The following is a 20089-nucleotide window of genomic DNA, read 5'->3' as shown; positions in this document are numbered from 1 at the left end:
CTAGAAGCTATCCACACACTGTATGAGCCTGGAGCTCCCGGAGCTTCCCACGCTGCCCTCCAATTCAAACAAAGACGCGTATCAATCCCGGGGAATGCAACACCCACATCTCCAACTCAGAACAGCAACAACCCCGATCCCGCCCGAGTCGCACTGTCGACAATGTACACATAAAGCCCCGATCAGTGCACGGCTGTACGGTGGAGGAACTAATGTTTGCATACGTCCGCTACAACGACCACCATGTCCGGCATTAAAGTCGGCCAGATTATCGAGCTGACGGATGGTCGCAAGGCCACCATCCGCTTCGTCGGCCAGACGCACTTCGCTTCCGGCGACTGGGTCGGCGTCGAGCTCGACGACGATGGCGGCAAGAACGATGGCTCCGTCCAGGGCGAGCGCTATTTCGACTGCGAGATGGGCCGCGGCATGTTCGTGCGCCCGACCACCATCGCCGTCATACAGCAGCCTGCACCGCCGCCGCCGTCTCAGCGCCCGAAACCAGCACAGCGCCCGAATAGTATGACGGCCGCTCCGGGCGCAAGGCGGCCCTCCGTCCCAGATCCGCAGATGACCAGGAGGATTAGTCTGAATGCTCCCAGCCCGAGCCCGGTCAATAGAACACGTCGCCCATCAAGCCTTGTCAGGGTTCGTATCCGATTCGACATTATTACTCATACTCTTCCGACCAAGAAATGTTACTGACTTATGTCCAATCCCAATAGTCGCCCACAAGGTCACCGACGAAACAGCTTGGCACAAACCCCATCGCGAGCGCCGCGACCTCGCGAACCGGCACCCTTCTAATGCACGGGTTTCCTCCGTTGGTACCCGACCAGCTCGCGGAGCCTCGGGCGGTTCCTCAAGAACATCCATGGCGCCCCCGGCTTTGCCGCCGCTCCGAAGCACCAGGCAAGCTTCTACGTCATCCACGTCATCTGCCACAGGCAGAGGTGGAGTCGCAAGAACGCAAAGCGGTCGATCTTCTACTGCTACTCGGGGCGGTCGTGGAGGAGTCTCGCGTCCCGCAGGAGGGCGCGTTACATCCGGCGAGTCATTGTCTGGGAACGAGGCCGGTTTCGGGAAAGGATCAGATATTGGCTCGCCTCTTAAGAGCGACGGCGAGCAAGGGATCAGCCCCGTACAGTCTCGGACCCAGGCGCTGGAGAAGCTGACCGGCCCCGCCGGCTCGAAAGCGTCTACACCTGGGACCACTACGCCCGCTTCTAGGACGGCGAGCGGCACTGCTCGTCCAGCTGCGAACAATGCGCTGACACGAGAAAACGAGGACCTGAAAACGAAGCTTAAGGTACTGGAGCGGAAGCGACTGGAAGACAAGGAAAAGCTGAAAGAGCTGGAGAATATCCAGGAGCAGCACGACAAGTTCGTCAGCATCAACAAGAAGATCGAAGGGAAGTTCCAGACTACAGCCCAGGAAAACTCGAGTCTACGGAAACAACTCAAGGAGGCCGAGGACAGACTTGGGAGCATCGAAACATTACAGGCCGAACATGACTCGATTTTGGAATTGGCAACCTTGGATCGGGAAATGGCCCAGGAAGAAGCTGAAGTCTTCAAGGCTGAATTAGATGCTCTTAAGCTGAAGGCCGAGGAGCTGGAGCTCGACAACGAGATTCTGCGAGACGAAAAGGCAGAATACGAGAAGGGCACAAGCGCCGAAGACCGCCAAAGCACCAATTGGATGCAATTGGAGAGGCAGAATGAGCGTTTGAAGGAGGCCCTCATCCGGTTCCGAGATCTCAAGGAGGAGGAAGATGAGAAGTCGAAAGAACTGCTCAAGTCCTTGCAGAGGGATCTGACCGATTTCGAGGCAATCAGAGAACAATACGACATTGCTAAGGAGAAGTTGGTAGAAGCCGAGATGCGTGTCGAGGACCTGAAGGAACAACTCGATAACGCTGATGCCGCCGAGGAAATGATCGAGAAGCTCTCTTCAGACCTCTTTACTCAAGGCGAGCACGTCAAGGAGCTCAATGCAACCATCGAAGAGCTGGAAGAATTGAGGGAGATCAATGACGAGTTGGAGGCCAACCACGTTCAAAATGAGAAGGAGATGCAGAAGGAGATGGACTTCAAAGACACCGTCATCGCTGAGCAGGCTCGGAGGATGGGCCAGCAAGACGACAATATCGAGGATATGGAGTACACGCTGTCCAGATTCCGAGAATTGGTTATGAGCTTGCAGACAGACCTCGAAGACATGCGTGCGTCCCATGCAGTGAACGAGGTCGAATCCGAGCAGCTGAATAGCAAGTCGAGACAAATGATGGACCTCAACCTCAAGCTGCAGATCTCGGCCGCCAAGACCCAGGTCAAGACCATCGATCTGGAGCTGCAGAAAATGGACGCCCAGGAAGCGCAGCAACATTTGCAGATCGTCAAGCTCTTCTTGCCGGAGACTTACGATGCGGACAAGAACTCGGTGCTCGCACTGTTGCGATTCCGACGACTCGCATTCAAGGCCAACCTTCTCCACGGATTCATCAAGGACCGTGTCGGTGGGCAGGCGCATCCGGGCCACGAAGACGACATCTTTGCTGGCTGTGATGCTCTTGATAAGCTCGTCTGGGTATCATCGATGTGCGACCGTTTCGTCAACGCCATCAGCCACTGCACGCTGGAAGAGTTTGCTAAGTATGACGGTGCCTTGTTCGAGCTCGAGCCTGTTGAGAGAGCGCTAAACGGCTGGATTGATGGCTTGCGACGTGACGAGCTTAAGGAGAAGCAATGCGCGAGCGAGCTGTCCCGCACCATTGCCCTCATGACTCATCTTGGCGAGGTTCACATCTCCGATGGGCTGGAGAGCTTTGCAGACAACGTCCAGATGAGAACTGTGATGATGCAGAGCCATCTGGAATCGGCGGCCGCTGCATTTGCTGTCGTCAAGGACTTGGTGCAGCGCGTTGTCCCCGCCAATGGGGAGGACGACGAGCTTGCGCAGCATTTCTCCCGCAAGGTAGAGGCCGTCGTAAGTCAGACCAGAAGTGCCAAGGTCATTGTCGGGAAGGCCGTGCGGGCCTTGGAAGACCTCAAGGCGAGACACCTGTCGCTTACGACCGAGACGGGCGAGGCCTTCGAGCAATGCGAGTCTGCCACTCAAGAGCTCTCGGATATGTCCCGCAAGATCGGTTCGGACTTGCATGCTCTCACATCTGAGGAGGGCCGCACCGAGCCTCTCACGTACTCTGACATTTCAACTACGGTCCACCGCACTGTCCAAACCACATACTCTGCGAGCGAGACCGACCTCTTCTCGTCGTACCTATCGAAGCTACGGACCCTCACAAGCCAGATCGCTGACCTCGCCGCTGTCTGTGCCGATCTTTCCCAGACTCAAGAGTTTGATCGCAGCCAAGAGCCTTGGATCGTCCGGGCTCAAGAGCTCAAGGCCCTCAAGACCGTCCCTGTCGATGCCGAAGAGGAACTGCGTCAACTCAAGGAGTCATACAACGACCTCCGCCGCGCCGTCGCCGTACGCGATGAGAACCTCAGCACCTCGAACTTGCGGATCGAGACTCTTGAGGCCCGCATGCGTGATGCCAACGCCAAGGCCGCTCGTATGACGGAGCTCGAGGCGCAGATCCTGGACGCCCAGGCCAGTATGTCGAAGCTCAAGGAGGACATCGAGAAGCAAGACCGCGAGCTCAAGACCCTCGAGGGCGACCGCGACAAGTGGAAGAAGGTGGCTGGCGACTCGCAGGCCTTCGGCACCGAAACCGGCAGCGCTTCCGGAGGCGCGGGCGGTCCCAATAACAAGGCGGGCCAGGAGCGCGCCGTCGCCACGGCCCGCGAGATGGACGTCCTCCGCAACGAGATCGCCTCCCTCCAGGCCGCGGTGCGCTACCTGCGCGAGGACAACCGCCGCGCCCGCGCTGCGGACCAGCTGCACCAGCACAACTGGCTTGCCGAGCCCCTGCTCAAGAACAAGCCCTCGCCCGCCGAGCAGCGCCGCGAGCTCGTCGCGGCCGAGTCGCGCGACGTCCTGGCCGAGCTGCTCAAGATGGCCGGCTCGGCGGCGGTCTACGACCTCAAGACTCTGCCCGCCGGGCGCCTGGCTGCCTGGCGCCCCGCCGTCGCGTCGCCGCAGTACCACGCCGCGCGCCGCGCCGAGGACTGGGCCTCCTGGAAGGGCTGGCGCGACGACGTCCTCGACAAGGCCCGGACGGTCGCGGCGGTCGAGAAGTCCACGGCTGCCGGCGCCGCCGCGCGCGAGGAGAGGGAGATCAAGCGTCGGGCGGCCGCGAGGCTGCGGATCCGCATGCCGGGCGCCGATGGGAAGATGGTGCCGGGAGCTGGGGGCGAGGTGCGGATTGCGGGCTCCCAGGAGTGGGAGGGCGTTTTGGGAAAGGTCGAGACATGAGAGCATTTCACGTTCTTACGTTCTTTCAGTTCTCTCTAAACGAGAAAAGAGTTGTACGAAGATTAGGTTCATAACGAAGGGAAGAGCGAAACATGGGCACCAAGCAGAAAGCATGGGCTTATTGATTGATACCCAGACCAATGCCATATTATTTGTAGTTGTATCACTAATACACACATATCACATAATTTTCACAACTTCAAAGTGATCGTTTATGCCCAAATACCCGGGAGTAACAGGACATACATGTGTCTATTGATTGGGTTCAGCCTATGCATCTCAGCTTGACCTCGTTTCCGAAGGTTATGGTATCGTAATGCCATAGGTGAAGCTCATTCTAACCGAAACCGACCAGCCAAGAGTCTAGTCATGTCTATGATGATGGCTTGCCATTTTCGATCGAGAGGGAGCACAGCGATCGAAACGAAGCAAGTACGCGTAAGACTTCAGGAGTGTAGCTTGGAGGATTCTCTCAAGCCTTTCCCTTGCCCTTCTTGGCCTTCTTGCCACCGGCACCGCCAGCTGGGGGCTCGCTCGGACCAGCGCCTCCTCCCAGGCCCTGCAGCATGCTCATCATGTCACCCATGCCACCCATGCCGCCACCAGCGCCTCCAGCACCAGGCATACCAGGCATGCCGGGCATTCCAGGCATACCGCCCATGCCGCCCATCTCCTTCATCATGTCGCGCAGAGCATTCTCGCTGACGCCGCCGCCCGTCATGGCCGCGCTGTAGGCGGGCACGAGCTCGTTGACCTTCCAGCCGCGCGGGACGGGGGTTTGGGCCAAGGCTTGCCGTCCTCGGGCATGCCGGGGAGACCAGGGATACGGACGCGGCGGAGGGCCTCGCTGTCGCCGGTGGTGGGGCCGCGGTCCTTCATCCACTTGGCGATGAGGATGTAGAGGTGGTGCTTGTTCTTGATGCTCTTGTTGGTGTTCTTGTCGGCGTCGTTGAGCGGCGGGACGCGGACGCGGCCCGGGTTCGCCCAGTCCTGGGGGTGCAGCTTGTGCGCCTCGAAGACGGGCTGCAGGCGCAGGGCGGCGCACGCGTTGGCGATCTCGCGCGCCAGCGGGTTCGCCATGGCCAGGGCGGAGGGGACGCGGCGGCCCTCGGCGCGCGTGCGCGAGGCGTCGAAGTAGATCGGGTAGATGCACTGGTAGTGGGCGATGTCCTGGGGCGTGATGGACTGCTGCTGGGTGCCCGGGAAGGAGACGGGCGAGGGGGCGGGGTTGTAGAGCTGGGGCTGCTGCTGCTGCTGCTGCTGTTGCTGCTGGGGGCGGCCTTGGGCACGATCTGTCGCATGATGTCGGAGTCGGCAAAGTCGTCAATGTCGCCCTCGGAGGGGTCCGACGCCTCGTCGCTGTCGGAGACTTCTTCTATGCGGGCGTGGGACATGGCGGCGGTGTCGTCTTTGGAATCGAATCAATAGACCAGGGTTGGTTGGTGGGCGGGTGAGGTTGCGCTCGCTCACGATATGTGTGTGGGTTAGTGTGAGATGATGATGCTTGCTGTCCAGTTCCAAGGGGCCCCTCAAAAGCCTCAATCAATGCAAGGCTGTCACTGTGGCTCTTTCCCAGCTGCAGCTACTGCGATTTCTGCAGCGATTGTTCGTGTGGGGTCGCTGGGGTGGGTGGCATTGGGTAAGATAGAACTGGTAAGAAGTGTATTGGTGTTGGTGGGGTTGTTACGGGTGGTAATCGATAAGTCTGGGCAAAGTGTCGGATGGGTGGGGCCCAATTCAGGGGGTGGTTTAGTGGAAGAAGAGTGGAAGCTCCCTAGAAGACCGCTAGCAGCCGTGGCCTAATAATCGACGCGTCCAGCAGGTCAGATCATTGACAGCTGCATCATCATCGTGGGTATGATACCCTCATGCTTAGGTCGGCTAGCGGCATGCGCGACCGTTCGAACGACAGCCGATACGAACGATTCCCGTACGGCCTCGCATCTTCGGGATTCAGATTCAATATTATTCACCGCTTCGTCCCAGTCGATGGTGTGACAGTATGGCTACAATTTCGGTTAATGCACAGATGTTAGATGTCGAAGCTCATTTCCCATCAAATAGAACCCATTTCTAGCCCACTTAGCGGATGGGCCATGCCATGCCTGCTGCCTCGCCTTCTCCTAATCTCAAGCCCAATGCACCGCGGCATGGCCCAATTCCATCATGTTGTTCGTTCACCCATCGCATCGTCACTCACCCAACTCGGTTTTCCCTTGCCTTGGCTTAAGTCGTCGTCGAGCATATCGTGTCGACCTGTTCAGAGAGCATGGCTGCTGCTACCTTTGACCGAGATTCCGACGTGCCTCTGACGCCCTACTCCCCCTACAGAGATGACTTCGATATTGAACATGACAGGCGCGGCGACACCAAGGACCTCGCTAACGATCCCGAGGCCGGCGGCATCGGCAGGAGGACAAACAGCCCCAACCCCCTCGGCCGCTTCGTGAATGCTCTTCTTATCATCTTTTTCTGCTTCATCGGCGTCTACGGCCTGCTGAAGGCCATCCAGTGCTACAACACCGCCGATACCACCGTGACACAGGGCCCCGTCAAAGGTGTCGACTGGGGTTTGGACTTCCCGCTGCACTACCCTCCACTAGCACAAGATGGCAGCTCGGATGCCTGCCGGGCGGCTTGGGACTCTCTGTCCTCCATAAACTGCCACGAAAAGATCTTCACCCACGACTGGGACAACGCCACCCATGAGCTGGTGCAGTACCTCCCGGACCTGTGCCGACCTGGCTGCCGGAAGGAGCTGGTCGAGTCGACTCAGCGGATTACCAAGGAATGCTCCGCCGCAGTGTTCGACGCCAAGGACTACAACGGAACCTTCGACGTTAACTCATGGGGCCGAGGTCCGGCAGAAGCTCTCCAGGTCCTTCTTCATCGCAACTCCTACACTTGCAGACCAAGTGAGCACAGTCGCTTTGACTACTGCATGGAGGAGATGATCCAGACATGGGGCATCTATGATGGTGAGAACCATACGAGCCTGGATGGCCTTTCAAGCTTCATGGCCACTGGAGGAGGAGGCCAGAACAGGAACTGCGGCTCCTGCACCTTGGACTGGCTCGAAAACACCCTGAACGAATGGAAGCCATCGCAGGTGCTGAGCCCCGACACCCATGTCCCCATTTCGCTCCCCGAACACCTTCGTCGTGTCGAGCAGGCAGGTCAAACTTGCCAAAAGGAAGACTGGGAGAAGATGTGGGGAGATGCGATCCGGAGGTACACCGAGGAAGGAAGCCTATCATCCGATTGGCGAAACATGCCGTCAGGTGATTACGGCTGGACAGTCAGAAACGGTCTTGTCTCGCCCGCAGACGGACCACGCCCCGCCATCCACAAGGCTTTGGAATCCATCAGTGCCAAGGGACAGCCGTCGCCCCAGAGCCCCATGGAAGATGCATACAAATGCCTATCAGCCCTCGAAAACCAGGTCGCGACCCTCCCATGCGACATCCACTTAAGCAAATCCCAGTTGGACTCCATCCTGGAGCCACGAAACCCGCTGTTCGACTCGTACTGCAGGCAAGAATGCACAGACGAGATTGTGCGCCACCAGGACAATCTTGCGTCCTGCCGCAGCAAGAATATGGAAAACCATGCGGTTGCCGGCCCCCTTTATACTGCTTACAAGGAGGCTGAGGAAAGGAGGAGTAACATCTGCCGAAAGCCTGCAGTTGAAGACACTTCCTGTGCGCCCATCTTCGTCAAGCTTCATCATCCCGAATGGGCTTTTGATACTCGCCTCGCAATTTCATCCCTGGAGCCGTTGCTTGGCGAGCTTGAACGCCAACCTATTCCCATAACTACATCGCTAATAGGTGGGAAGAGTACCCCGTCGCTATCGCCAAAGAGCGATGCGCCTTTGTGGGACCAAATCGCCGGCGCGCATGATGCCATCCGAACCGGGATCTGCTCTCGCTGCGTATGGGAGACAGTGGTCGGCAACGGCACCATTTCGAGCGCCCAGCACAGTCTCGAGGGTGTTGATGATGTCGATGCCTATCTAGGTTTCGCGGACCGTCTCTACAAAGCCTGCACGGCCAGAGGTGCCGACTGGCTTGGCGGCCTTCCGTACGGAGGAGATGATGCCGTATGGCGTATCCAGGACGTGGACGGATCGGTGTCGCGACTGATTGAGGATGAATCGAGTAGTCCCTCCAACCGGGGGGTATGGATCCAGGCCTACGAAAACACCAGCCTTGTCAAGATCCGCAAGCATATATATGGAAGCATTTGGCACCTTCGTGCCGCCGGGCGTCGGGTCAAGGCGGAGAAGCAAGGAAACCTGACACAGTTCCTGGCAGAAGAGTCGAAACACCGAGAAGAGGAAGACGCAAAGGTGTGGCGACACGGTGATCCCAAGTTCCAGTCTTGGGAATGGATTCAGCCTCAGCCCGAGGACCATCAGCAGTAACCTACCCAGCCTATCCTCCAGCAGAGTTTTGAGCTGCGAACTGCCATTCTGAAGAATGTCGAGTCATGTGAGTCTGAGGTTACGCGATTAGGAGAGAGGGGCGGCCAATCCATTATGCAAAAGGGGGTAAATGTGGGAATTAGAAGAAATAAATAAACAAAAAGGGAAAAAAGAAGTGATCGCAGAGGGAGTCGAACCCTCTTGCCTTTTAGTATAATACATAATGATACTACCGCTAGGCTATACCAACCCAAGCAAGGGAAAGAAGTGTTTGATGTGATATGTAAAGCCTCGCAAGTGGGAGGGAAAGTGAAGCTTGACTTGTGGCGGCGTTGAATACCGATGAACCCAAACTGCATACCGGTTCCTTCCCCAGAGCAGGAGTCCTCTAGTTAGTCTGTATCATCTTGGGCGATATGTAACTGGTGAAGCAATGCAGGTACACATTGTTGTTGGTTCGTTATTTGGCAACCAGAGAAGCTACCAATGGGTGTAGCGCGTACTATACGGCATGCCAGAATGATACGCCCTAGATTCAGGCCGAAGCACGCCCTCCCGAAACCCGTCCACACCGCCAGACTGACGACTGCCTTCGTCAGGCTTCGAAAAGCCCAGACCAAGCCGCTTTCCAACGGTCTTCTGCGCACCGGGCTCAGAAGAGGCCAAGGCAAAGTACATGGCCGTCCACCGAGGTGTGCCCCCAGACGGACTGTGGAGCTCGAGAACCCTTTCCCCTAGTGGCGCATCGGCAGGCATGCCACCATCGAAGAGAACCTGGAATATCCCGAAACTGCCCCGAGCGCAGGCCGCGGCCATCCGATAGCGGAATTCGGGATCATCGCGAGGGACTACGGAGGCTTCGTGGACGAAATAGCGGAAGCCATAGTGCGAATTCAACAGAAGGGCGTGGAGGAAAATCTCCTCGTGCCCATCTTGAACCGAGATGCTCTCGCCGACACCAGCCTCCTCGAGAAGGACGCGCAGAGCCTCGGGCTGGTCGCCATCGAGGGCAGTGATGACCGCACCGCAGGTGAACCCGCCTGGGCTCCGTGGACGAGCAACCTAGCAGAGGAGCCAGCGAAGAAGTTTGGTGTCCCCCTCCATGATGCTAACATGACGGGATTCGAAAGAGATAGGGTTTCGCCGGGTTTGGCGTTAAGTTCAACTTCACCTTGCTGAACCAGCAGTTCGAGGTAGTCGATATGTCCCGATAGCGACGCATGATACGCAGATTCTGTCAGAAAGTCGGTGTTGTTGACAATGGCAGGATAGAACTCTCTGGCAAATCCGAACAGACAAGAAGCTGCGTCCACACGCCAATCTTAGCCGCTTCCAGCAGGGCTTCTTTCAAGCTGCTGCGGTCACGTTGTTTGCAATCACCGCAGCACGGAGGCAATTGCGCGAGTCCTTGAGATTTTCTTGTTTCATCCAGCTTATAATGACGAGCGCCAGTTCATGCTGGGTGTGCCTTGATGGCGGCATAAAGCGGGGTGCCAAAATTCTCGCTGTCTTTCAGCAAGGATTCTCCCATGTCGTCGTCGCTGACTGGCGCAGACCAGGTAATTATACCCTCGTAGAACCCTCGGATCTCCAACAGAATGGCCGCCGAGATCAGGTGGCTCTGCAGTCCTTGGCCGCTGCCTGTTCGCACTCGTGACTGATCGTAATCGTCTCCTCCTGCAAATGGCAGGCGGCGGCTCCAACAGGAGTCTAGGTCTTAGGGAGGTAGTTGTACGCAATCGCACGCCTCCCGATGCAAGATAGCCAGTGCTTTCAGCCGCTCGTTCTTATTGGGAACGACACCGAGCGTGTCGAGCACGCGATGCACAAGACTACTGGGTGCCTCTTCCTTCCCACACTCACTGTAGACGATTCTGGCAGCGAAGGGGTAAAACGGGTGACTCTGCGCGAGGAAGGATCTCTCCCAGGTATAGTAAAGTCGAAGTATGTCTCCTTTGATGTGCAAAATCCGGAGAATTTCTTTATCAAACGCTTCTGGGTGCAGTGGTAACTAAAGTAAGTACTTGGTTCAAATCCACTCGACGATGGGGAAAAAGGAAAGTAGAGAAGTGCAAGATGACGAACCTGATATTGACTAGACGTAGCTTGAAGTTAAACTTTAGGTGCGATCTGACGTGTTTGTAGTCCACATTTTGGAAAATGGCTGAATGTGTATATTGGATGATCTCGAGAAGTACTTCGAGCGGGAGATGGACGTTCTTGACCATACGAACGGAATTACAATACAATGAGCTGGTTGAAATTTAGATAGATACACGAGGAAAATGGGACATGGCCGAGTCTCACGATCGGTGTTGGTCGATGTTCGTAATCGTCAATGTTATGTGCTTAAGGCCAGGGCAGTTGGTTCCATCATCCAGTTGATGCGGGGGTGAAACAGCCTCCTTGCAAGCCCCAAACCCTGTACCGCCGACATCTATCAGCTAGGCTGCCGCTTTCGCAATCTGCCATATGACGTGGTAAGCCACAGCAATCTCGTTCGCATATATGTAAGTTTGGGCGGGCTTTCGATCCCCGACGCTCGCGTGATAGTCCGTGAGCATGCGAAATCGTGGTCCGCCGGCGCAAGACCCGACCAACTCGTTCCAGTAGGGGGCATTGGTTTCCGTGTTCTCGAAATAACGCTTGTTGGCGCCCACGGCCAGATCCCGCTACATCGCGAGGATGGTCTTCTGGGTCACCTGATTGTGTATCATCACGCTGGCCATGAACTCGATGTCCTTGGCCGCCGACGGCCCGCTGGGCAAGACGTTCTTGACATCGTCCCAGGCCCAGTAGGTGTGGTCCGACATCTGCGGACGCTCCTGGAGTGGGAAGTCTACGTATCTCGGCTCGGACAGGCCGCCTTGGCGGAAGAACTCGGTCGTGAGGATTACGGCGCCGTGCCTAGAGCCTTCGCCACCGTCACGATCGGGGCGGGCGGGTGCGACTTTGGCGACCGGTGCCTCAGCGGGGGCGCGGTCCTGTACATAGCGCTGCACGACGTGCGCGGCGTGGTGCCGCGCTCGCGAGCTACCGGCCGCGCACCGGCCAGAACCTGGGCCAGCCGCTCGAGGAGGGCCGCGCAGTCCGGCTGGGCCTAGACATGCAGGTGGTGGTGCCCGAGTACCTGCACCTGAGGGCCTCGTCGCACGACGACGCCGTCTGCGTCGCCTGGGTTCACGGTCCGTTCGTCCGCGGGCCGACTTTCGCACCTGGGAACGCCGCCGCCGTTGCTCCGCCTCTGCGGCGCGCGCCCTGGTACCCGAGCCCGGACCTGATGCCGGGTGCACGTGGATCTCGACCGACGACCGCTTCCCCAGCGGCGTCTCGGCCAAGATGACCGACTTCGCCTTCCCGGATTCGGTCGAGGCCGAGGCCATGCGGGCGCAGTACGACTACGCGCGCGAGAGCCTGTGCCGGGTCCCCGGACGCATGGTGTTCTGGAAGGACGGGGATCTCGAGGACTGCATCCCCTTTTACCTATTCGTGCTCGAGAAGGCTCAAGACGGGACCGACAAGGACCTGGACAAGATCCGCTACGCTCACAAGTTTACTTGTCAGAACCCTGGGAAACCCTGGTTCAACGATTTGGACATCTTCCAAAAGCCGCCGCCGCCGCCTCCATCCCCGGCCAAGACGCCTACCGCAGGTGATGGCAGCTTCGGCAGCGTCAGCGGTTCCGTGCCCATCGAGTGCGCGGGCAAAGCCCCGGGATATTTCAACACCATAGCGGAACATCCCAGCGAGAGTTCCATCGTGGACGGTCTCGAGGTTGGCAAGTGTGCCTTCGGCGGTATGTAAGGCTCGATCCCAGTCGAGTGTCTGGGCATGACCTCTGACGAGTGCGCTGCGGCGAAAAGGAGGGGTCGCCGCCGACGGCCGAGACCAGATGGCGCCGCCGCGGACGAATACGAGAGACGGGAAATAATGACGAGGATGCGCGATGTGACAGCCAGGCGTGCCCTGTTGGCTGCTCGGAGTGACCATTGCATCGACAGGCTCGTGATAAGCGAGCATGCCGACCACAGTGCCAGCTACGTCTGCAACAGCTCGTCCTCGTGGGGACCGGATTTCGTATCCATGGAGGAGCGTCTGTATTGTGACATGTGCGAGCACCAATTGTGGAAGCTGTGTGCTGGCCCCGAGGATTCCGATTGCTTCGATCTAGACGTACATCGGTTGAGACTCGGGTCGTCACTTGGGCGGAGGACTGAGGATAATGAGCACGTCGTGCTCAAGGAGTACATCTCAGTAAAACGATGGCGCAAGTAGGACAGGGAGTGACGCAGTCAGTCCAGACAGAGAAAACTCAGTTTATATTATACATGGCACACGATCTGGTTTTCTTCACCGCAACTCCCGGAGAGAGACAAGCCACATATCTAAGCCAAACTAATACTTGCACAAGTTCATCTTAGCCACGCTCGGGTCATGGTCTGATACCATATCGTCATACGCGACCCACGTGTTCACGTGGATGTGCTCGAATAAGGGATCCGTTTCGGCTAGCGTAGGGCTCACTGTATATCATCGGTTAAGGTTAGCATGCATTCTGGAATTTAAAATAAGAGGGGATTGGTTGTGTCTTGAAAACTGATAAGCACTCACCGAACATGTGGTCGAGTTCCTGGGTATTCATGTCGTACAAATAGCTGTAACGCTCAAGGACGTCGATGCCGGCGACGACATCGAGATCTTGCATGTGGGAACGCGACTCGAAGTCGGTAATGGGCTTGACAAAGGGGTACTCGTTGAAGTCGCCCGACGAGATGATGTGGGCCTCCGGGTCCTCAGCCAGAATTGCCGCAATGAAGTCCTGGGAGAAAAGGGGCGCGTCAGTCGGGGCGCCTCGACTGTTGCACAGCACAGACACGTTTATGGATGTTGAGAGGGGCGAGAGAAAAGAGACTTACTGCCGTAACCTCGGCTTGCGCAATTCGGTCCTCTACGCCACCATTCACAGGGGGGCGGGCATCACCATGGATGGACGAGGAGCCGCCCTTGGAGCCCCAGTGCACATTGACGGTATAGAAAGTGTTGTTGCCATCCAGCGTATGCCACGCCGCGGCTAGGGGTTTGCGGCTGTTGGTGAAAGCCGCGTCGGTCGGGTCGATCAGGCCCGGGTTGTACTTGAGCGCGCCGCCGGGCAGGACCTCGTTCGCGGTGGTCGAGTCGGCCGGGTTAGGGTCCCGCAGCGCCAGGACGTCACGGCGGAACAGGTACGCGGTGCGGATGTTGCCGCTCGGGGCGCCGCCGTCTTTGTTGTTGACGGGCGCGACGTAGGTGAAGTTGTATCCGACGCCTCCGCTAGCCGTCTCGATGGCGGCCGCCAGCGTCGACAGGGTCAGGTCGGAGCTTACGGTTCCGTCGTTGGTCGCCCCGTTGTCGTCCTGGACTTCTTGTAAGAACATCAGGTCGGGTGTCTTTAGGTACTCGACGATGTGCTGTGCAACGGCTTGGACATGGGCCGTGTCGCCCGGCCAGAAGTTCTCGATGTTGTAGGAGCCAATGGTCAAGCCGGAACACACGCCGTCGCTAGTCAGCGAGGTCGCGGGTGGCATCACAGGCTCCTGAGAGCTGAGCACGGTAATCTTGATCAAAGGCAAGATCCTGTAGAAGCCGAATGCTTGGTACACTACACCTGTGATGTCTTCCAGGGTGTCGCCCAGCTTAGTATCGGTGGGGTTCTTGGATCCATCCAGGGGCGATCCGATAATGATGCCTTCAGGATTGCTGTCTAGTACTGGCATTAGTTCTCAGCTGTCAAGCAGTCACCCGCGGTGAAAACACATACCAGTAGGCGTGACAGTCAAACCCCCTCGGCCGTTCTCTCCTGATGTTGCCCAGTCACCTACAACCCAGGTGTCGCCGTAGTTGTTGGGCCTGCCAATAGCCCGTGGGCTCTTGACTGTTACCAATTGGCCCGAAAGACTCTCCCAGAAGTCCAGACCGTACTCCTCTGGCTCCAAGACCGGGTTCACCACAGAGACAAGGCTCTTGTTGTTCGGGACCGCAAAGACATCGCCTTCGTCAAGGCTTGTGTACTGCGTGGTCGGCGGGCTGTAAGTGTCTTTGCCAATGACTTTCGGCGTGACTTCCTTGTCATGTTCCAGAATCGCTGCGACCATTGGTGAAGTGATCTCGGTCATATACAAGTAGTCCTTGCTCGACCTATACTCGCTGACCGTGCCGCTCAGAACGATGACATCCCCCGTGCTGATGGAGGCGTTCTTGGCGAGCGCAGAACCAAATATGTAGATAGCGTCCGAGACGCGCCTGTCGTCGCCCTTTCTGACGGACTGTACCCAGAGACCGTCGGGGCCCTTTGCCGTTACTATGCCCGTCACGTTGGATACGTCCTGTCCATTGTACGACGACAAGAACCGGTCGCCGTTGATCTCTCCAATCGTGAGTGCCGAAACACCGGCAACCAAGGTGGTAATTAGCCACGACAACAGAGAGCTTCCCTTCATGGTAGCTCGATATTTTCTGCTTCCGCCGGATTGGTCTTTATGGAAACGCAGGCATCAAGCTGAGTTATTTGGGCACCGTTGGCGCGTTGGAGCAAGACATTGATATTTGTATGGCTGGCTGCAGGTTCAATGAACCCTAGCATGTATTGGCTTGCTATTTCCGTATCTTCACTATGCGGAGATGAAAAGTGGACGACCGGTTCGCCAAGACGTGACGACCAATGGGCTTGATAGGCCAACAACCAATCTAGGCAATCCGGCATGCGAGGACGAAAGAGGCAGCTGGGCTGAGTGAGGCATCTTGGATGCAGCCAGTCAGATTGTCCAGCTCCTAGCACGTTTCTCAAAATGCTCGGAAGTCGAAGGTCCCCGGGCCAGCTCGATACTGGGGAGGCTTCCCGTTCGCTGCTTTTCCGAGCCCTGAGCTCTCTTGGCAAGAGTGCCATCGGGGTTGTTCCTGGAAATACCCCTTGTGCCGATCTTCCAGGGTCACACTCCCCACAGAATGCATGTACAGCATATGTGACATTGAGATATCACTGACTCAAGATTACCTTATCGTCGAAGACCATTTTTGTTTGTGAGTGTGTTGATTAGGGTAGCTCAATGGGATGATTTCAACTCGGTCCGTAGAAGAATTTATAAGTGCATGGCTTTAAGATGTCTGGAACGAATGGGCCGAAAGCATTGGCAGGATTGGGAGAGAACTCCAATATCCCAGAAAACGTTCTTATCGCCAGTGCATATGGGGCCGGCATGTTGCTCATCAGACCCTGTGTAAGGTGCATAAAGTCGACAATTTCGCCGAGACGGTCGCGAAGAGTCTTTCATGATCTTTTGTAAGTCTTCGCTTTCGTTATAAGGCGGACATGGCGACAGCACGTACCTTGCATTGCCTCGGGAGTCCCCATACTCCGGTGCTCGTGTCCATTGGCTCTGGGAAAGGCGTGGCGGAACGCGGGCGTGTTGTTGCAAAAGATGCAATGACAAGGAGTTTCGAGCAACATTCTATCACCTTCTGGATCTCATATCCCTCCTTCCGCCTCCAGTCCTCCAGGCCCTGAGTAAAGGTAGCCATATAAGCAATATTCGACGTCGACTCATCACCGTGCGGGTCGTTGAGAACCTCCTCAAGGAGAATCAAGAACGCACAAACGGGGTAACAGAGCATATACCTGTGTTGTCAGCCAAAGCGTTCACTTGGTGTTTAATCGTAAACTTACCAAAACCATGCAAAAGGCTGCGTTGGTACGTTCTTGAATAACAGTAGTGCTTCGCGCGCACTATCTACGGAAGCATGCGACAGCCACGAGCTTCCTAAATTCACAGCGGGTGGACATTCTGGTGACGTGCCTTGAGTGCCCAAGCCTTTTTCAGTCCAACGCACCCCCGATTGCATAGCCCATCTTGTGGCGTAAAACTCGAAATGCAATTGCATAGCCCCTGGATCTAGGTCTGCCACAGCCTGTTCACTGTTCAAGGGGCACTTAAGTTCCGTTGGCAATCGTGCTCTCCATGTGCAGAGTGAGGCCTCTAACTCCGCAAGGCTCTTGCTCAATTCAGCGGGTTCACGTTGTGATAATCGTGCTGATTGTGATAATGTATGAGCCCTAGTTTGGATGATTGACAGCTCCGCCATGTGTCTAAGAATATTAGTGTTGACTGGTTCGTTGGCACCACTTTGGTCACTCCCGTGACTTGGGAGTTCGACATCGGTCTGGCATTCATTATAGACTGGTGGCAAGCCATGTCGTAGAGCCACTTGGGTATTGAGTATATGGATCATCCAGAATATTCGATTGCGCTGTTCCAACTCTCGAGAGTCCGTGGTGAGGCAGGGGTCCTTGCAATACAGACCGAGGAGATTTGCCATTGTGATGACAACAGAGAGCAAAATGACCGATGTACGTGTATCTGCTGTCAGACGCATGAAAAACACAATAATAAGAAGCGCTTCGCAAGCTTGTATATTGGTTGCCTGCAAGTTGAGTTCAGGAACCACGGAGTATGCATTTTTCAGATAGGTCCACGAGATCGGGAACACGTCCTTTGCGAGAGGGTTCGCAGCCTTCCATTGCGTGGCCATGGCCAGTAACGTGTTGATGGTTGCCCAGCGTGCTGGGTTAGTATGGCAGTCTCCCGGTTCGGCGTCAAACTGCCCATCGATCATATCGCGAACATATCGCGCATCGAAAAGGGGCCAGGCTTTGCACATGCTGTGGAGAGAATGGAGGACCATGTTTTGCGTGGCGACCTTTGGTGGAAGGGGTGCGAACACAGTTCGTTGGAAGCATCCTTGATCATGACCTGCCACGACCATCGCCACTGTCCCTGGTGGTGGTAACTTGGAGAAGAAATACGAAGATTGGTTGGCCGGGGAGATGCCACGCGGCTTCTGCATGGTCGACTCGACCTTCTCCAAGCGTTTCTCGAGCGTCCGGATGTATTGCTTGCTAGGTTGAAGACATGAGCTTAAGGCTAGGTACTTAAGTGATCGAAACTTATCTGGTTCTGGCCCTCTTACCCTTTACCCGGTCCCCGCATTCGCCTCTCGGTGTATTCGCATGTTGCTCCATTCTTTCGACATGATGCGCAGCAAGGAGTCCTGCCATCGCATCGACTCTTTCGAGACTTGCATCGCACGCATGCCTAGGCTTTGTGAGATCTCCCAGACTGTCACGATGGGGTAAATGACTGTTTTCGTACTCTTACTCACGTTGGCAGTTCGTCTTGTGTTCCGTCGGGTATCGTTCATTGCGGATTTCATATTACTTGCAGTTGACGCTGCGCCAAATTGATCCCGCATTGATGAGGCATGGGAAATAACACTGTACAGTTAATTCAACAAGTTATAGCGGCCCGAGACTTTAAGTCACAGAAACTTCATTCAGAAGTAGCCAATGGCACATTAATTATTCGGTCTCTGAGGTTCGATTTGTCAGTGTTTAAAGTAAGTCATGGAGGTTCTGACAAAGGCGTAGATGGCTCGGATGCAGTTTGTATCCGACCCCACCCCCTTAGGTTAATTGATTACCTATGAAGTAGGCACGCCTGAGCACTCACTTCAAATGACCGACTTGATTAAGGTTAATTCGCACTCCCATCCTGGAAACAAGTTAGGCCGCGACCGGGAGGGAGAGTAGATTTTTGTGAACAGGAAAGACTGTATGCAAGGTCCGTGAAAGCCGCCAATATAGCCCAGACAGACCGCGGATAGTTTGCCTACCGAGCTCACTAGCCAACCACTTCAATATCTCCAAGCTTCCAGGAGTGACTCCCTCACCTTACGTGGCTTAGTTTCCAGGAAAGACTCATGCAGCAAAGGACTGGCCTCAAAATCAAACCCTCCGTCTTCGCACAAGCGGCCAGCCCCCGACCAGGCGACATGCAGCTTGTCTTCCAGCGGAGACCCATGCATCATCTCCTTGTGGCCCGGTAGCTCCGAAACACGACCATACTTCAGCTTCTCCATGGAATCGAAGACGACCGTGAACTTGGCTCCCGTCGCCTCCTCGGCGAAGCCCAAAAACTCGTTCCACGTCACCTTGTCGCCGACGACGAAGGAGTCTCTGTCCCATTGGGGCAGCCCGACGAGCCGGGCGACATAGCGTGCAATGTCGAAGGTGTAGGTGAAGACTACTGGCACGTTTCCGGATCCTGGGATGGCGGCCGCTCTGTGGGGTATGTCGATGGCGAACGTCATTGGGGGCATGTACGACTTGATCTTAGGCATCAGCCAATGGTCCATGAACACGCCGGTGTGGACCGCCGTCCACTCGAGAGAGGTGGCGTCGAGTGCCGTGAGCACCGAGAGTTTGCCCGGAGCAAGGTAGAAGTAAGAACACGCCCTAGACTCTACAGTTATTTCTCGTCGCTCAAAGGGTGTCAAGTAGTGGGGAGTTGACGGCATACTCGTTTGTGAGCTTGTTTCCCCAAGCGCTGGGAATGAATCGTTTGGTACAGCTCGACCTTTCAGCGGCCTGGATGAGATTCAACTCGGGTTCAAAGCTGCTAATCGGGTTGATCGTGCAGATGACCGTCTCGATCCCATTTACCTCGAGCACTGAGGTGAGCTCCCTCACGTTATCGTAGTTGACAGCGATGAGCTGGACACCAGCCTTTGATTCCATATTACTGGCCTGGTGTAGAGTTTATGTCAGAATTCGACCCAGCTCAGGCTTAGAGTAAAAGACAGGCTTACATCTCGAGTCAGTATGATAACTTGGTGCTCACCTGTAGCAACCAAGGCCTCGACGACGGCAAGTCCTAGCTTGCCATTGCCTCCAGCAACTGCAATGACAGTCATGGTAGTGATGTATAACCCGGGATGGATTGCGAGTTGGTATCTCTGGTGTGCTATAAGGGATGAATAGAATGTCTGACCTTTGTTTCTGCTCTTCTATCTGCAGCAGAGTTCAAGGTCATATATAAATACCGTCCCGCTCAGTTGTCCCTGAATTTGTGCTCATATCAGTCGCACCATCATCATGACTGGACTGGAAATTGGAAATAGCGGCTGCAAATTGATTCCGGCGTTGTAAGCAATATTGGTAAGGAGGCCTTGACTATGATAACATACCCAGCCACTTGAACCTACCTACGGGGATTAGTTAAATGAGTGATTGAGTATACTTATATGACCGGAATCAAAATGCTTCCTTGAGCATTTTCAGTTAGGCTCTTTTGAATGCATCTGAAACCGGTAAGCACAATTGGGGGACGACCCCCTATCCTTGATATAACCCGCACCACCTTTTTAGCTCAATATATACAAATGCTACCTTGAATTACGTCCCAAAGTGGCTG

The 20089-nt window shown here is 55.9% G+C and overlaps 10 protein-coding genes across 10 annotated transcripts; 4 read left to right on the top strand and 6 right to left on the bottom strand.

Annotated features, from left to right (window-relative positions):
* Positions 1-243: 243 nt before the first annotated feature.
* Positions 244-4381, top strand: PG997_000942 (CAP-Gly domain-containing protein; the record flags this gene model as incomplete). Its single annotated transcript, XM_066805257.1, has 2 exons — positions 244-652; positions 726-4381. 2 exons carry the CDS (start codon positions 244-246, stop codon positions 4379-4381), a joined length of 4065 nt encoding a protein of 1354 aa, XP_066675030.1.
* Positions 4382-4853: 472 nt separating this feature from the next.
* PG997_000941 (signal recognition particle subunit SRP19) lies at positions 4854-5775 on the bottom strand (the record flags this gene model as incomplete). Its single annotated transcript, XM_066805256.1, has 3 exons — positions 4854-5109; positions 5154-5617; positions 5671-5775. 3 exons carry the CDS (start codon positions 5773-5775, stop codon positions 4854-4856), a joined length of 825 nt encoding a protein of 274 aa, XP_066675029.1.
* An 875-nt stretch (positions 5776-6650) lies between these two features.
* On the top strand, positions 6651-8807 carry PG997_000940 (uncharacterized protein; the record flags this gene model as incomplete). The annotated part of the gene is made up of 1 exon (XM_066805255.1): positions 6651-8807. One exon carries the CDS (start codon positions 6651-6653, stop codon positions 8805-8807), a length of 2157 nt encoding a protein of 718 aa, XP_066675028.1.
* Positions 8808-9287: 480 nt separating this feature from the next.
* PG997_000939 (uncharacterized protein) lies at positions 9288-10029 on the bottom strand (the record flags this gene model as incomplete). The annotated part of the gene is made up of 2 exons (XM_066805254.1): positions 9288-9869; positions 9979-10029. 2 exons carry the CDS (start codon positions 10027-10029, stop codon positions 9288-9290), a joined length of 633 nt encoding a protein of 210 aa, XP_066675027.1.
* Positions 10030-11479: 1450 nt separating this feature from the next.
* On the bottom strand, positions 11480-12190 carry PG997_000938 (uncharacterized protein; the record flags this gene model as incomplete). The annotated part of the gene is made up of 1 exon (XM_066805253.1): positions 11480-12190. The coding sequence occupies one exon, from the start codon at positions 12188-12190 to the stop codon at positions 11480-11482; it is 711 nt and encodes a 236-aa protein (XP_066675026.1).
* A 52-nt stretch (positions 12191-12242) lies between these two features.
* On the top strand, positions 12243-12611 carry PG997_000937 (uncharacterized protein; the record flags this gene model as incomplete). Its single annotated transcript, XM_066805252.1, has 1 exon — positions 12243-12611. One exon carries the CDS (start codon positions 12243-12245, stop codon positions 12609-12611), a length of 369 nt encoding a protein of 122 aa, XP_066675025.1.
* Positions 12612-12638: 27 nt separating this feature from the next.
* PG997_000936 (uncharacterized protein) lies at positions 12639-13082 on the top strand (the record flags this gene model as incomplete). Its single annotated transcript, XM_066805251.1, has 1 exon — positions 12639-13082. One exon carries the CDS (start codon positions 12639-12641, stop codon positions 13080-13082), a length of 444 nt encoding a protein of 147 aa, XP_066675024.1.
* A 120-nt stretch (positions 13083-13202) lies between these two features.
* PG997_000935 (DNase I-like protein) lies at positions 13203-15283 on the bottom strand (the record flags this gene model as incomplete). The annotated part of the gene is made up of 4 exons (XM_066805250.1): positions 13203-13330; positions 13419-13626; positions 13724-14547; positions 14605-15283. 4 exons carry the CDS (start codon positions 15281-15283, stop codon positions 13203-13205), a joined length of 1839 nt encoding a protein of 612 aa, XP_066675023.1.
* Positions 15284-15900: 617 nt separating this feature from the next.
* Positions 15901-18038, bottom strand: PG997_000934 (uncharacterized protein; the record flags this gene model as incomplete). Its single annotated transcript, XM_066805249.1, has 5 exons — positions 15901-16107; positions 16170-16458; positions 16507-16538; positions 16671-17754; positions 17815-18038. The coding sequence occupies 5 exons, from the start codon at positions 18036-18038 to the stop codon at positions 15901-15903; spliced, it is 1836 nt and encodes a 611-aa protein (XP_066675022.1).
* Positions 18039-18530: 492 nt separating this feature from the next.
* On the bottom strand, positions 18531-19589 carry PG997_000933 (uncharacterized protein; the record flags this gene model as incomplete). Its single annotated transcript, XM_066805248.1, has 3 exons — positions 18531-19131; positions 19196-19422; positions 19485-19589. 3 exons carry the CDS (start codon positions 19587-19589, stop codon positions 18531-18533), a joined length of 933 nt encoding a protein of 310 aa, XP_066675021.1.
* Between the last annotated feature and the right edge of the window lie 500 nt (positions 19590-20089).

Source organism: Apiospora hydei (assembly GCF_038363865.1).
Source record: "Apiospora hydei strain CBS 114990 chromosome Unknown utg000002l_segment0_segment0, whole genome shotgun sequence".
NCBI classification, from domain to species: domain Eukaryota; kingdom Fungi; phylum Ascomycota; class Sordariomycetes; order Amphisphaeriales; family Apiosporaceae; genus Apiospora; species Apiospora hydei.
The sequence above is the reverse complement of the archived record's forward strand: the minus strand, read 5'-3'. Positions and strand labels throughout refer to the sequence as shown.